At 44.5% G+C, this 12482-nt stretch overlaps 1 protein-coding gene across 1 annotated transcript in view; it reads right to left on the bottom strand.

Moving 5' to 3' along the window:
* mapkapk2a (MAPK activated protein kinase 2a) overlaps positions 1-7322 on the bottom strand; it is an 18169-nt gene extending 10847 nt beyond the window's left edge. Inside the window, exon 1 of the mRNA XM_076024423.1 lies at positions 6490-7322. Within this exon, the coding sequence (XP_075880538.1) occupies positions 6490-6723 (234 nt within the window). The 5' untranslated portion in view covers positions 6724-7322. The remainder of the gene's footprint in view (positions 1-6489) is intronic.
* Positions 7323-12482: the final 5160 nt, after the last annotated feature.

The following is a 12482-nucleotide window of genomic DNA, read 5'->3' as shown; positions in this document are numbered from 1 at the left end:
AAACACAGACAATAATATCTTCTCAGCAGAACTTCACTGCCGTGTCAGACTGTTTATTTTTCTGTCCATGTTTTTCACTACATCACCCACGGAAGAGTTTTTTTGTTGTTGTTGTTGTTTTAAACTATGGAGCAGCGAGTGGAGGATGGGTGTTCCTTCAGTTTATCCCCCCCCCGCAATCCCACCTCCTGCTAACCTACAGCCGGCTCAGGGGGGCTTTTGTGCTTTGTTGGAGGAAGTGTATTGTGTGCCCATCTGCCCCCCTTCACCTCCCTCCTTCTCGGCCAGCGCCACTGTTTGGCCTGAAAAGACCCACGGCAGATGTGGGGGGGCAGCAGCACCAGCAGAGAGGCGGAGGAGGAGGAGGGGGTTTGGCCTTCTTCGCACGCGCCATTGTGCATGTGTTAGGAAGACGGACTCAAATCTTTGTTTGTGGAGGGACGCCGGCTATATATAGATGCGCTAATATTAGTTTTTGACACATGGTTCTTGCCCCACATGACCGATGGTTCCTAGACAGCCAGGGCGCCCGCAGTTCAATATCAGGGTGTCGACAAAAATGAAAATAAAAACAAATGTGCTCTTCAAATACCAACAGAAACGACTTAATTTGCATTTGTCGACAACGATTTTCTAAATAAAAACAAATTTAAAAACATAAAACATTTAACTCAATGCTTTTTACACTACCACGACCAAAAACAAAGGGCTTGAATGTACAAAACTTGAAAATGTCCAAACACTAGTGAGTAGTTTTCGTATGACCATGTTCCGTTCTGCGGTGGATTTGTCAGTTTTAAGCCTTTCAAATAATTTAGGAGGGAAATGTGAAGTTTCTCTTCCATAACTCTGACTCTACTTCTGTCTCCATGTCCATCATTAGCCGAGTTTCCATTTCGGTTTTTCCCAAAACAAAGGCGATATTTCTAAAAACTCGAGTACAATTGCTATTTGCAAGTGTTTCCATTGAACAGTGCGAAGCACATAAGCTGCGATTCTTGTAAAATCTCGTTTGCTGTCAAGAAAGGTTGTTATATTTTTCTCTTTGGTCACTTGTAAAAAAATATTCTGTCTCCTCCTCTGTCCAAACATAACGTGCCATTTTCACTTGAAGTGAACTGGTCACGTGACCCCGTACGTCACATCCGCCGACGTGTAAATGTGAAAAAAGTGTTTCCATGACACTTCTGCGATATACCTCTAAACCTCGATACGTGTGAAAAACCACCTCACGAGAGCGTCGAAGCCTTACAGCGAGGTTTTTCAGAGTTTAGATGTTTCCAGGACCAGTGTGGGAGATTGTCCTGGCCATTGCCACGTCATGCTGGCAGCTCTGGAGGGATCAGTTGATTTTCTCCACGCTTCCAGACACCTTTGGCTGTAATTTAGTGCTTTATAAATAAAAGTTGATTGATTGATTAAACCAGATCTTCACACTTCCACAAGGTCTTTTTAGATGCACGTAACCACAGATTTTTTTAGAAATCAATTAGGAATACAGGTTCCTCATTAATGACATTTCCATGCGGTTAAAATGATCCTGAGCTCCTCCCTCTGAAGTCTCTTTTTTGTTAAATGAACACAAAAGCTCAGTTAGTCGCGTCAGTCAACAGCACATCTGCGCGCAGGGGTCCCACCGACACAACACACTTTCGTTTTTTTTTGTTTTTTTCGAAGTGTCACAAGGGGAAGGAAGTGAGAGAGCATGATGCACAGAAACAGCCCTCTCACTTCCTGACTGGTTTTTAAAAAAAAAAATCTACTAGTAGACAAAGACGCAGAGTCTAATCTTTGAGGAGCTACGACAAAGTTATGCAGACCGAGATTTGTGGAGACAGTGCACACTTTAAAAAAAAAAAAGGATTGATGAAAGTGAAAGAAGTTGGCTTATTTTAGGCAGATCTGTCCCTTAAGGCAGGCCTAAATCGTGCTTTTCAATTTGCGCTGTGAATTCCGCGTTGGCGTCTGATGCAACAGATGACAAATGTTGTGGCTTTATGGTTACAAACACATTGAGGTGTTCCATGAGCGTTCGAGCTAAACGGGTGTCGGATTTTTAAGAAGTCCACTCGTGGCAAACAGAATGACTAACAAAGAAATAGCTTAGCACATCAAATTCTGTTTAAAAAAAAAAAGGTGAAAGCAAAGACCTTAAACAAGCACAACGTGAACAGATGACTCCTTAAAGCAGATGAAAGACACTGATAGACTTAACTGCTTTTCACGGGCGAGTTATTACACACTCAGGTTTAATTTGAGAGGCTAATTTCTTCTCTACACACGAGTACTCAGAGTGCTGTGGGGGGAAAACTGACTCTCAAAAACAGCATTTCAAGTATTTTTGTCTTCTTTTATCACGTGGGAGGACTCAATCTGAGAACAACAAACTAATCCACAAAGCTTTGTAAGTCATACAGCGAATCCTTTCACCGATTTTTTTTCCATTTCTTTCGATAAACATTCAAAATACGGCTAGACCTCAACAACAGCTCCTCTTAAAACATGAATGAACTCTGGCGAGTGAAAGGCACCGCTTCCCTTTACTGTTTACGCCCTTCAGCAGAATTCGATTTTTGCTTCCTCAACTGGAAAACATCACATGGCTCGAGCCAAACAAGAATACAGAGGAGGGGAAGTGAGCGGGACATGAGAGAGGCATTTGCATGGTTATGAAACGACAGCAAGTGTCCACTTGTTAAAAAAAAAAAAAAAAAAGTATCTACAGTCATTCATAAGTATGTTTGGCAGTGTGCAGGAGCAGCAGCGGCTCGTCGACCGCACAGCAGATAAAAGAGGAAGCGAAGGTCGAGGTGGGGTTGGCTCGAGTCCAAGCAAAGACAATACATATGCGCGATCCAGTAAATCACATTGCGGCAAAGGAGCTTAACACACCAAGATAAATGTTTATCAGGGTAGCTTTAAACGCCTGCTAATCTGTTTGTTTGTGACAAATGCCATGTAAATATTTTTGATTTGAAAGAGCCCAAAGTATTAGTTGTCGGCAACATCTTTTACATTAATGCACTTCTTTATCTTTTTTTTTTTTTTTTTAATATTTATCACATTGTATTTGTGTATACAGCTCGCCAGATATAAACTGCAATGGAGCTTACTGTTCAAATATTAGGCTGGAGTCTGGACACTAATGTGCGGCAGTCAGAGGTCCCCGCTCTGACAAACAACATCACAAACAGAGAGCTCTCTCAGTGACGTCTTTGACTATTGACAATGCGTCACAGCGCCGGTGCCCTGCGTGATCCCAGATAGCAAATGGGAGACCCCCGAAATGAAAACATAGCAGTGACTCGACGGTGTCAAAGTCTCGTGTGCGACGTTGCAGCACGTGCCATGAGCAAAGCTCCTGAACGATTTTCGTTTCGTTTCAAAGGACAAAACGTCACATGCGGCCTCAAATACAGTCACACGATTTAATTTATCGTTTATCTTTAAGGTGACTTCAAACTTGCGTCGGTTGACTTTAAGCGTCCGGGTCAGTGTCGAGGTCAATCTGAGCAGAAATGTGAGAAAACAGGGAATAAACCATGTTTAGTATAATATTGTTCTCAGCAAAGAAAATCATTATTTTAGAACGTTTGAGGTGAAGTGTACAGGTCCATATTCAGGGCGGAAGGAACACCTGTCTGGGGGCGTTATAACGAAACTGATCCCTTCCTGACATCACGAGGGGTTGGCTTCCTGGTGACACTTTCCAAAAGTTTGTTTTTGCGGAGAGCACCGACAGGCCGCTACTATGAACTGACCGTCAAGTTAACTTTACAATGACGACGTAGCACATCAAGATCAGCTTCACGGTAACAAGCAACAAAATCCCTTTCAATCGTCTGGCCTTTTACTCTTACTGTAAGGTGAAATCATCCGTCTTTACGGAGAGGAGTGAAGAAGCAAAAAGTGACAAAGACCGCACTGCAGAGGCATGACAGCTTTTGGTTTCTAAACTCCACAACCGATTGAGAATCGACCGAAGAGAAGTTTCTTTTCGACAACGAAATGTTAGCGTCTGCCTCCAGCAGGTGACGTCTGGGAACAGAAGGATTGTGGGTAGCTCTGTAGCCCGTGTTCAAAAGAGATCAAAAGAGATTGCGCTCCCTATAATGGCATACATAGAGGATAGAGGACGTTCCCTTACTCCCCCCGCCTGCCTCCATTTCCTTCCTTCCCATTGGCACAGCGATAAAGGAGCAGGCTCTTCCTTTGTATTTAGGTATCCTCTCATCAGACACGCTGACACTGTAGCTGCCAGATTCAGATGCCACTTCTTGCCCTCTGTTTTTTGGTTTTTTTTTTTATTTTTAGCTCATATAACAATGACAGTAGCAACGTCTTGACCTGTTGTAGCAAGACTACAAGGATTGTTTTGTTTTGTCTTGATACAAAGCGCCTCTAAAAAAGAACCGCCCATCTCAACAATACACAAATACAGTCTGTGATTAACAGTTGCGGGGTGTGGAGGAGGAGGCCGGCAATAGGAAGTTGCAAGTGGTTACACTTCCTCTTTTTCATAGCCGTCAAGCGGCAGGTGTATTGACATCCTTCCCCGCAGGTTTGAATCCTCAGGTAGTTCACCTTGGAACCACTCGAAGAACGTGGCCACAACATTTGCGTCTGCATCCATTCTGTGTTCAGTCCCCTTCGCTGTTCTCATTTCACTGAGTTCACACAGAGAAACTTTACAGGACTCTGAGGAAACACACAAATACTTAACTTTATTTTCAGTCAAAATTGTAATTATGACTGCATGAACTTAGGAAAGCATACCAGATAATAACATGCAATAAGAATGTTGACCTTGATCTTGCAGTCAAAGTCTGAAGTTGACAGCACGTTAAATGCAACTTATTTGAATGATTTAAATCAGACAATAACTGATAAGCCATCAGTTATCATCTGCCCATACTCAATGAAAGGTGACTGACTACTCGGTTCAAACTATCTATTTATCACTCTCCTTTTCTTTCTTTCATTCACTCTCCGTCCTTCCCAATTTTTCTTCCTGTTTTATTAATATTTTTTCAAAGCAATAACTTTATCGATGGTGTTAGTGACCGACGACCTGTTCTGGATTTTGACTCAAGGTTCAGGTACATTCACGCACGTAGTTTCCCCAGGTGCTACGGCAAAAGCCGGGGAGCTGTGCTGCTGAGGTGGAGGGGCGAGAGTGGGTGGGGGTGATTTGACAAATTTAACATAACAGGAGCCATTGTGGGACTTAAAGCTGGCTTGTGGTTCACTGTATTCATGGTGTGGGATGTGGCGATCAAAATGCTACAGCATTAAACCAAAGTAATTCTGTAAGAAATTTGAAATGGTGTTGTTAACAAAAACGAAAAACCCTTTTAAACTGAATATAAAAACAAAGACGTACGGCATTAATACTTTGACCCCAGCTTGGCTTTAAAATTTACCCGTGTGCTTACGTAACGGGAGCACAAAAGCACAGCCTTGTTTTTAACACCCCTGCCACTTGCAGTCAAACAGGGGTCTTAACCTCAAGGCCCTGATCACCTGGTCTTGCTTGCAACGCCGGTGTTAAAAGGAGACCTGCAGAAGCTTCACACACTTTGAGAACCTCGATGTGGCAGGCCAGCTAAAAGCAGACTAGCATCAAATGTAGAGCTCGCACATACAGTACAGGGTGGCAAAACATTTGAGTTTGGCAATTGAACGGTTCTTGAGGTTGGACCAGGTCGTAGTTTAAACAAGAACGTCTCTCCTGAGAACAAGCTTGCAGACACAAGGACGTGTTGTCAGCTGTGCCAGACACAATAGATGAGGTAAAGTTGACTCAGCTAACTGATGAGGTGTCAATGGTGTTTGGCAACACATTTGCCTTATGACACCATGAGAAGATTTACGGTGCAACGTGGAGAGCAAGGAGCCGTCCCCTGCGACAGTGATTGTGAAATGTAGGTAATATTGGAAAAATACAGTGCGGTGCGGTGCGCTACTGCTACTACAAAAAAATCAGTGGCATGCGCAACTATCAAAACACCAGGCTCCTGGGAAATTCAGGCAGCACATCATTGACAAGAACGGTGTTGCACCTGTTGTGAACCGATTCAGATTTATTTAAATAGCCCCCCCATAACTCCTATAACACAAAACCAAAAAACTGGAAACGGCAAAAGCAGGAAGAAAGAAGCGAGAATGAGAGACTCTTCTGAACTTTCTCCAAGTTCTCCTAAAAAGTACTGGGTGTGTAGAAGAAGAGTGTGTGAGTGTACTTTGTACAGTCGAGACAACCACTGAGTGGCACTTCTTTTTTTTTCCCTACCATGTCCAAATAACCAAAAATACAAACTGAAAGTTACGGTGTGGTGTTACAGATGTGGGAGAAAAAAAACATTCATGTTCTTATCTTGTTGCAACACACCAGTTTCATAACTCCATATCCATTCTGTCGAAACAGAATGTTCATTTTTTTTTTTTTTTAGAAGAAGAAGAAGAAGAAGAAGAAGAAGAAGTACTAACCTTCAGTGCATACTTGTCCCCAGTTTTCTTCTGGAAAATTTCAAGCACCTTCCCATTGATACCCAGCCCCAACACCTGGCTGGTCACCTTGTAGTCATCCGTTATGGCGCTCTTCTTGATCTGTAAGTTGGCTCTGGCGTGGAAGTACTGGCCCGCCGGGTTCGGCTGTCCGGCCGGGTTCTGCTGTACCGCCGGGTTGGGAAACAACGGCTGGTTCTGTGCGTTGGATAGCATGGTGTTCAAAGGGGTCTGAAGCCGAAGACGCGAACAAACAGCCAGCCGCCACTCAAACGACACTACTTGTTCTCCGCCTTTTCCTCTCGTCTCTCGACCGACACAGACAGTCTTCTTCCTGTGTTAGCTGGCCTGTAACCGAGTGTTCACGGGGACCGCCAGGCCCGAGGAGACGCCGACAGTGGCTGTGACGCAACACGGGCTTTTTTAATAGTTATTTAAAAAAAAAAAAAAAAAAAAGCTAAGTTAGCTCCAGGCTAGCATGCTAGCTCGGTGCTATTCTCGACCTGTGTGATCCTCAGCTAACTACTCGGCTAACTTGGCTTAACGCTAGCTCATCCATCTCCGCTTCCTCAAACGGCACTTCGGGAACTTTGGTGAAACCTCCCCATGAATGCTCCTCCGCGGCGGCGGTCGCGACTTACAAAAACGCCGAGTGGGTAAAACTTCGCCGGTCGAGTCAAGGAAATAAAACCTTTACGGGAAGCCAAAACACAAGAAGAGCGGGGGGCGAAAGGCTCGGACACCAGTAGCACGCCAAACACACTCCACTTTCCGACGGACAGCAGGCGGAGTGAGACACCCAAGAGGAGCAGGTTTTACTGCTGACGTCATAGCCGGGGTGTTTTTTTTTTTTCTTTCGGCGCTTAAAGGAGAAGTGTGGAGTACGTCGGCAGGTAGAGGCCCACGCCGAGGGAAAACACGCGAGGGACGGCCGCGATACTCATCTCAGAGAAAGAAAAGGAAAATTACTGCCCCGCACGCACCGACGTCAATAGACTCTGAAGAGAGCTCCCAATGTTTTCATAGTAAATGGGGGGTGGGGGGTGAGGGGTGTGTGTTGTGTTGTGTTGTGTTGTGTGTATGTGCGTGTGGTCAAAAATAGCCCTCGGCCAGTAACCAGGGGCACTTTAAGGTTGCCTCAAGGTTAGAGTCTGTTGGTTTTCTGTTTTGTTTTTTTCTCCCTCCACTGAATTTATAATCGACTCTTTATTCGACTTTTGAGTCAAATATGTTTATTGTTAGCAAACTTGTTAAAGCAGTTACTGACTGGTAATTTGAGTAGAACATATATCACACACACATAGGTGTGTGTGTGTGTGTGTGTGTGTGTATATATATGTATATATATATATATATATATATATATATATATATATATATATATATATATATATATATATATATATATATATATATATATATATATATATATATATATATATATATATATATATATATATATATATATATATATATATATATATGAGCTCAGGAATAAGCAGGAATTGAAAATGAATGGACGGATGGTTACGAATCAAGTAAAAGTGATATATTACTTGCACTTTCCCTTAAAACAGAGGTTCCCCACTCAATCTTGTGGTTGAAGTTTCATACCTTTCAAGTTGTGGGTCTTAGATCTTGAAAAGGAGGGAAACCATATTTTCCTTTGTGAGTTTTGTTAAATAACAGTCAATTGTATCATTCAGCTGCATGTCAACAAGTTATCCATAGATGGATAGACAGATCATTTGTTTTGATTTATTGCACATTAAATCACATCATACTAGCAACATTTAGTACCATTTAATTTTTATTTGATTATATTAAGAAAAAATCACACGAAAACTAGTATATTGGAATGCAGCTCAAAGAATATAGTTAGATAAACAAATGGGAGCCAGCTTTACAAAATCAATTCAACCAAGACTGTTTATTTTGTAACCCTAACCCTAAAATTTGTAAAGTAAATGTAAATGTCTAAAGAAGGTTGCCATAGTTATTTCCCATGTTAAATCAGTCTCAGTAATTACAAAAGTTTGCTGGTTTTCACATCACAACATTGCTTCTTGTGCTGACAGGCTGCGTTCTCTCTGGACCCTGAGAGTAATACGTCTTATAGCCACTAGAGAGCAGAGTAGTCTAAGTTTTTAAACAGAAAAAAAAAACAAAAAAAACAGCCAATCCCTGCCGGTTCGTGACGTCACAGCTCCGCTCTGAATTTCCCCTGGCTGTTTATTGATTTATTCTACATAGAGGCTAAACGGGCCAGGGTCACAGAACAACTCTATGGGGATCACTTTGAAGCAAAAGTGCACCTGCGAGGTCAGAAACACTTCTGAAGCTTACATGCGGTGAGGAGGGACATGGGAGACAACTCGGTCACAGTCATCATTTTGGGATGATTCAGAATTTTGAAATATAAAGACCGAAGGCCCTTCTTGGACATATTGCACCATCTGCTTGCATGGTTAATTGTCAGGATGCCTCAGTGTGTGGGGGGCAATTAAAACGTGCGTGAGTCAGCCTACTGCCAGCTAAACCTGAAAAACGTGGTGGGAAAAATGCTGTCAGCCTGTGGCAGCAAAGTCACGAAAACTGCACAGACTCTGTTATGTTTAGATTTTTTGAGAGAGTTTCAAAAATGACATCACAAGATAATATGTCTTAGGATTTTTTTTAATTTTATTTGAACAATTCAAAATAATGTAGAGTACTTACAGGTATATTCCAAATAAATGTGTTTATCTTTGGAATAATTCCACTTGTAATCCACCACATAAATCCCAGTACTTCCGTTAATATCCGTATTATGAGTGTGCACAGTGTGTGCGATATGCATGTGTCCTACCTGACTTCAGACAAGTGTCATGGGATTATAGGATACATTTCACACTTGTTATCCTCAGTTACGTAAGGCCGAGTACATCACATGGCCTCATGCAACCCACATACACTGACACAGAACACACCTTTTGGGAGCAAATTACCAAGAACATGAGTATATTTTTTTAAAGAGACGGGTGGAGCCTGGAATTTGAAACTGTTGTGTCAGCTTTGGGAACATCGTGCTGATGAATTTGCACTCACTTTCTATAGCTCTGAGCTCACCGAGTGCTCAAGAACAAGCCGTACGTAAGGAAACCCTCTCCACTCGGCTCCGCACATTGTCTTCTGTATTATTATCATTTCGCCGCAGCAGATGGGTGGATTTCTGCTGGATTACGTGCCAGTGTCCCCGGGTTGTCCCCGCAGCACAAGGCTCAGGAATGTGCAGTTTGTGCACGGAGCTGACATTTCCCTTTTTTCCCCCGCTCCCTCTCAGAACGCTCCCTGGGCCCTCTCTCCAGTTTCACAGCACTTCTTTTAACTTCCTAACAGGAAGGGGAGGCTCGGGGGCAAGAGGTGCACCCACCCGTCCTCCTTGCCAATACCCCCCCAGCCCCCAGCCCCCACCCCCTTGGTCTTCATTAGCTTACAAAAGTCCGGGCAAGTTTGGATCAGTTATTTCAGGCCCGGCCAGAACCCGTCTTTGTCGGAATAATCCTTCATCGCCGCCTGGGGGCTGAAACCCTAGTCGGCTCTTGATATAGACCTGCGGTCAGCACTGGCTCTGATACAGGATTCTAGCACCTGAACACCCGCGAGCCTCCCCCTCGACATGGGACCTGGTGAACCTGCTCACCCCTGCGGTGCACGCAGACAGACAGACAGACACACGCGCACCCTCCCTTCTCATCATCTCTCACCTCCCCTCCCTCGTCCTCCTCTTTGTCTCTCCATCTCAATCTAATTTCTTTCACGGGGCCAAATTGCAAAGCTAATTTGGTCCCGCTCTATCACTGCATCCTTCGACGGCTGCAGCGATCAGCCGGTCTTAGCCAAGGCCTTAAAAAAGAGGCTCTGCGGAATATGGAAAGTTTATCAATCAGTCCCTCGCCCCCTTTTCTCACTTTCCCGTCCAACCTATTTGTGTCACGATTTTTTCGCTCCTGGTCCGGTTCACCTCCGTGAACCCTGCTGGAAAAGCGCAGCAGGGAAGTGGTCATCCCCGCCTCCCCATCCCCCGATCCAAGACACTCATAGTGCTGCTCCTGAGAGGCAGCAGCACCTGATGGCAGCAGCCTCCTCCTCTGTCCTTGTTTATCACCTGTCTTGTTTTTCTTGTGTGGACTCGCGGGTCAATCAATCAACTTTTATTTGTATGACGTTAAATCACATTCAAAGGCGTCTCAAAGTGCTTTGCACAATCAGAGAAAAAACAACTGGGTCCCCAAGGCAAGCAAAGTGCGACAGTGGCCAGGAGAAACTCCCCTGTGGGAAAAAAAAACCCCAGAGCAGATCCAGACTGCAGAGGACTCCAGAGGGCCGTCATCTGCCTAGACAAGCTGGGGTGAGAAGAAAATACAGGAAATGTAGAGAGAGAGAGAGAGAGAGAAGTAGCCAGAGTGGCAGACAGGCAGACAGGCTGGCGCGATCAGCTCCGAGTCGAACCAGTCCGGCGGTGCACAACTGCAGAGCTGCACTCCTCTGCGGGTGGAAAAATGGGCTTCAGGGGGGAACAAATGTTTGCGTGCCTGCGTGGGTGGTTGCACTGCAGAAGTTTATTATATATTAATACAGCTATTAATACAGCTCATGTATATTCAAGCGTGCAAAAGTGTCGCCTGCCTTTGTATCGGGGACAGGCGGCCGACCCTCTTTCACTCCCTCAGACACACACGCACGCACAAAAACGCACACCTGCATGTGTGAAGTCTGCATAACCTCACAATGCCGCACAAAGGCAGCCATATATTGGTTTAAGTCAGTGCTCCCCCCCCCGCAGCAACCCTCTCCCTACCCCTTTCTATAGCCCCGCCAGGAGCATGTGACCAGCGCTGGAATCCCCCTTTCATCTACGAACAGAGGATGGAAAAAAACACGGGTCCCTGCAGCGGCCCGCCGCTGAAATGTGGGACCCCAGTGGACCCGAGCGCAGGGCCTCCGCACACAGCACCGCTTGGAAATGAGGCGACAACGGCCGCCGGGGCGATAAACAGGCCGAGACGAGGCATGAGCGCAGGGAGGAACTCTAAACAAATTGAGCGTCGGCCAAGAGGTGAGGAAAAGGAGAAGTGACCCAATATGAATCCATCCTTTCTTCCATTTCGGGGTTAGTGGGGCAGCTTATGCGCAAAGCAGTTGCTCTCACGTTTTTTGGTCACATGGACATTCCTGACGCCCCGCTCCGCCTCTTCCCCCTCCTCCCACCGCCTCCTCCTCGTGTCACCCGATAAACAAGAGGCCGTTTGATGATACGGGACGGTGATAGAGCCCACTTCTGCTGCCCAGCCGGTCTTCTGCTCCCTGTTCGGCCGTAATGAACGCCCTCATTTCACCTCCAAACTGCAGAGCTGGCAAAATTGTTCCCATTCTGGACCTATGTAAAAGTATGAATACTTCCATAAATAATACTTTCGTAATACTTTTATTCGCCTAAAAATAAGAAGGCACAGGTCGATAGATAGATAGATAGATAGATAGATAGATAGATAGATAGATAGAACTTTATTGTCTGATTTCAGTAAAAAACAAAACAAAACAAAAAAACTGAAATTTGTCTTCAACACAGCTTTAAAAGAAAACCACTGAAGCACATTCACACAGATAAAAATAATAAAGATAATAAAGACTGGGTTATTTTTTCCTATTCAGAACAGTTATTGCAGAGAGGATGAATGATTTTTTTTTGTAGATGTTTTTTTCGGGCCAGTGGGGTTCTGTATTGTTTGCCTGATGGTGAGTGGTGCAGGGGGTGCGAGGGGTCCTCCGTCATGAGAGTGGCTTTCCTCACCACCGATCGCCTGTAAAGTTCTGTCAGAGGAAGTTGGGAGGTCCTGGTTATGATGCTGGCCTGCTTTATGACGTGAGAGAGTTTTGTTTTGGCGGAGGTGGTAAGGAAGTTGAACCAGGATGAAATATTGCAGGTGAAACTG

This window comes from Nelusetta ayraudi, unplaced genomic scaffold, assembly GCF_046127955.1.
Source record: "Nelusetta ayraudi isolate G7.1 ecotype Tasmania unplaced genomic scaffold, CSIRO-AGI_Nayr_v1 ptg000017l, whole genome shotgun sequence".
NCBI lineage: Eukaryota > Metazoa > Chordata > Actinopteri > Tetraodontiformes > Monacanthidae > Nelusetta > Nelusetta ayraudi.
The sequence above is the reverse complement of the archived record's forward strand: the minus strand, read 5'-3'. Positions and strand labels throughout refer to the sequence as shown.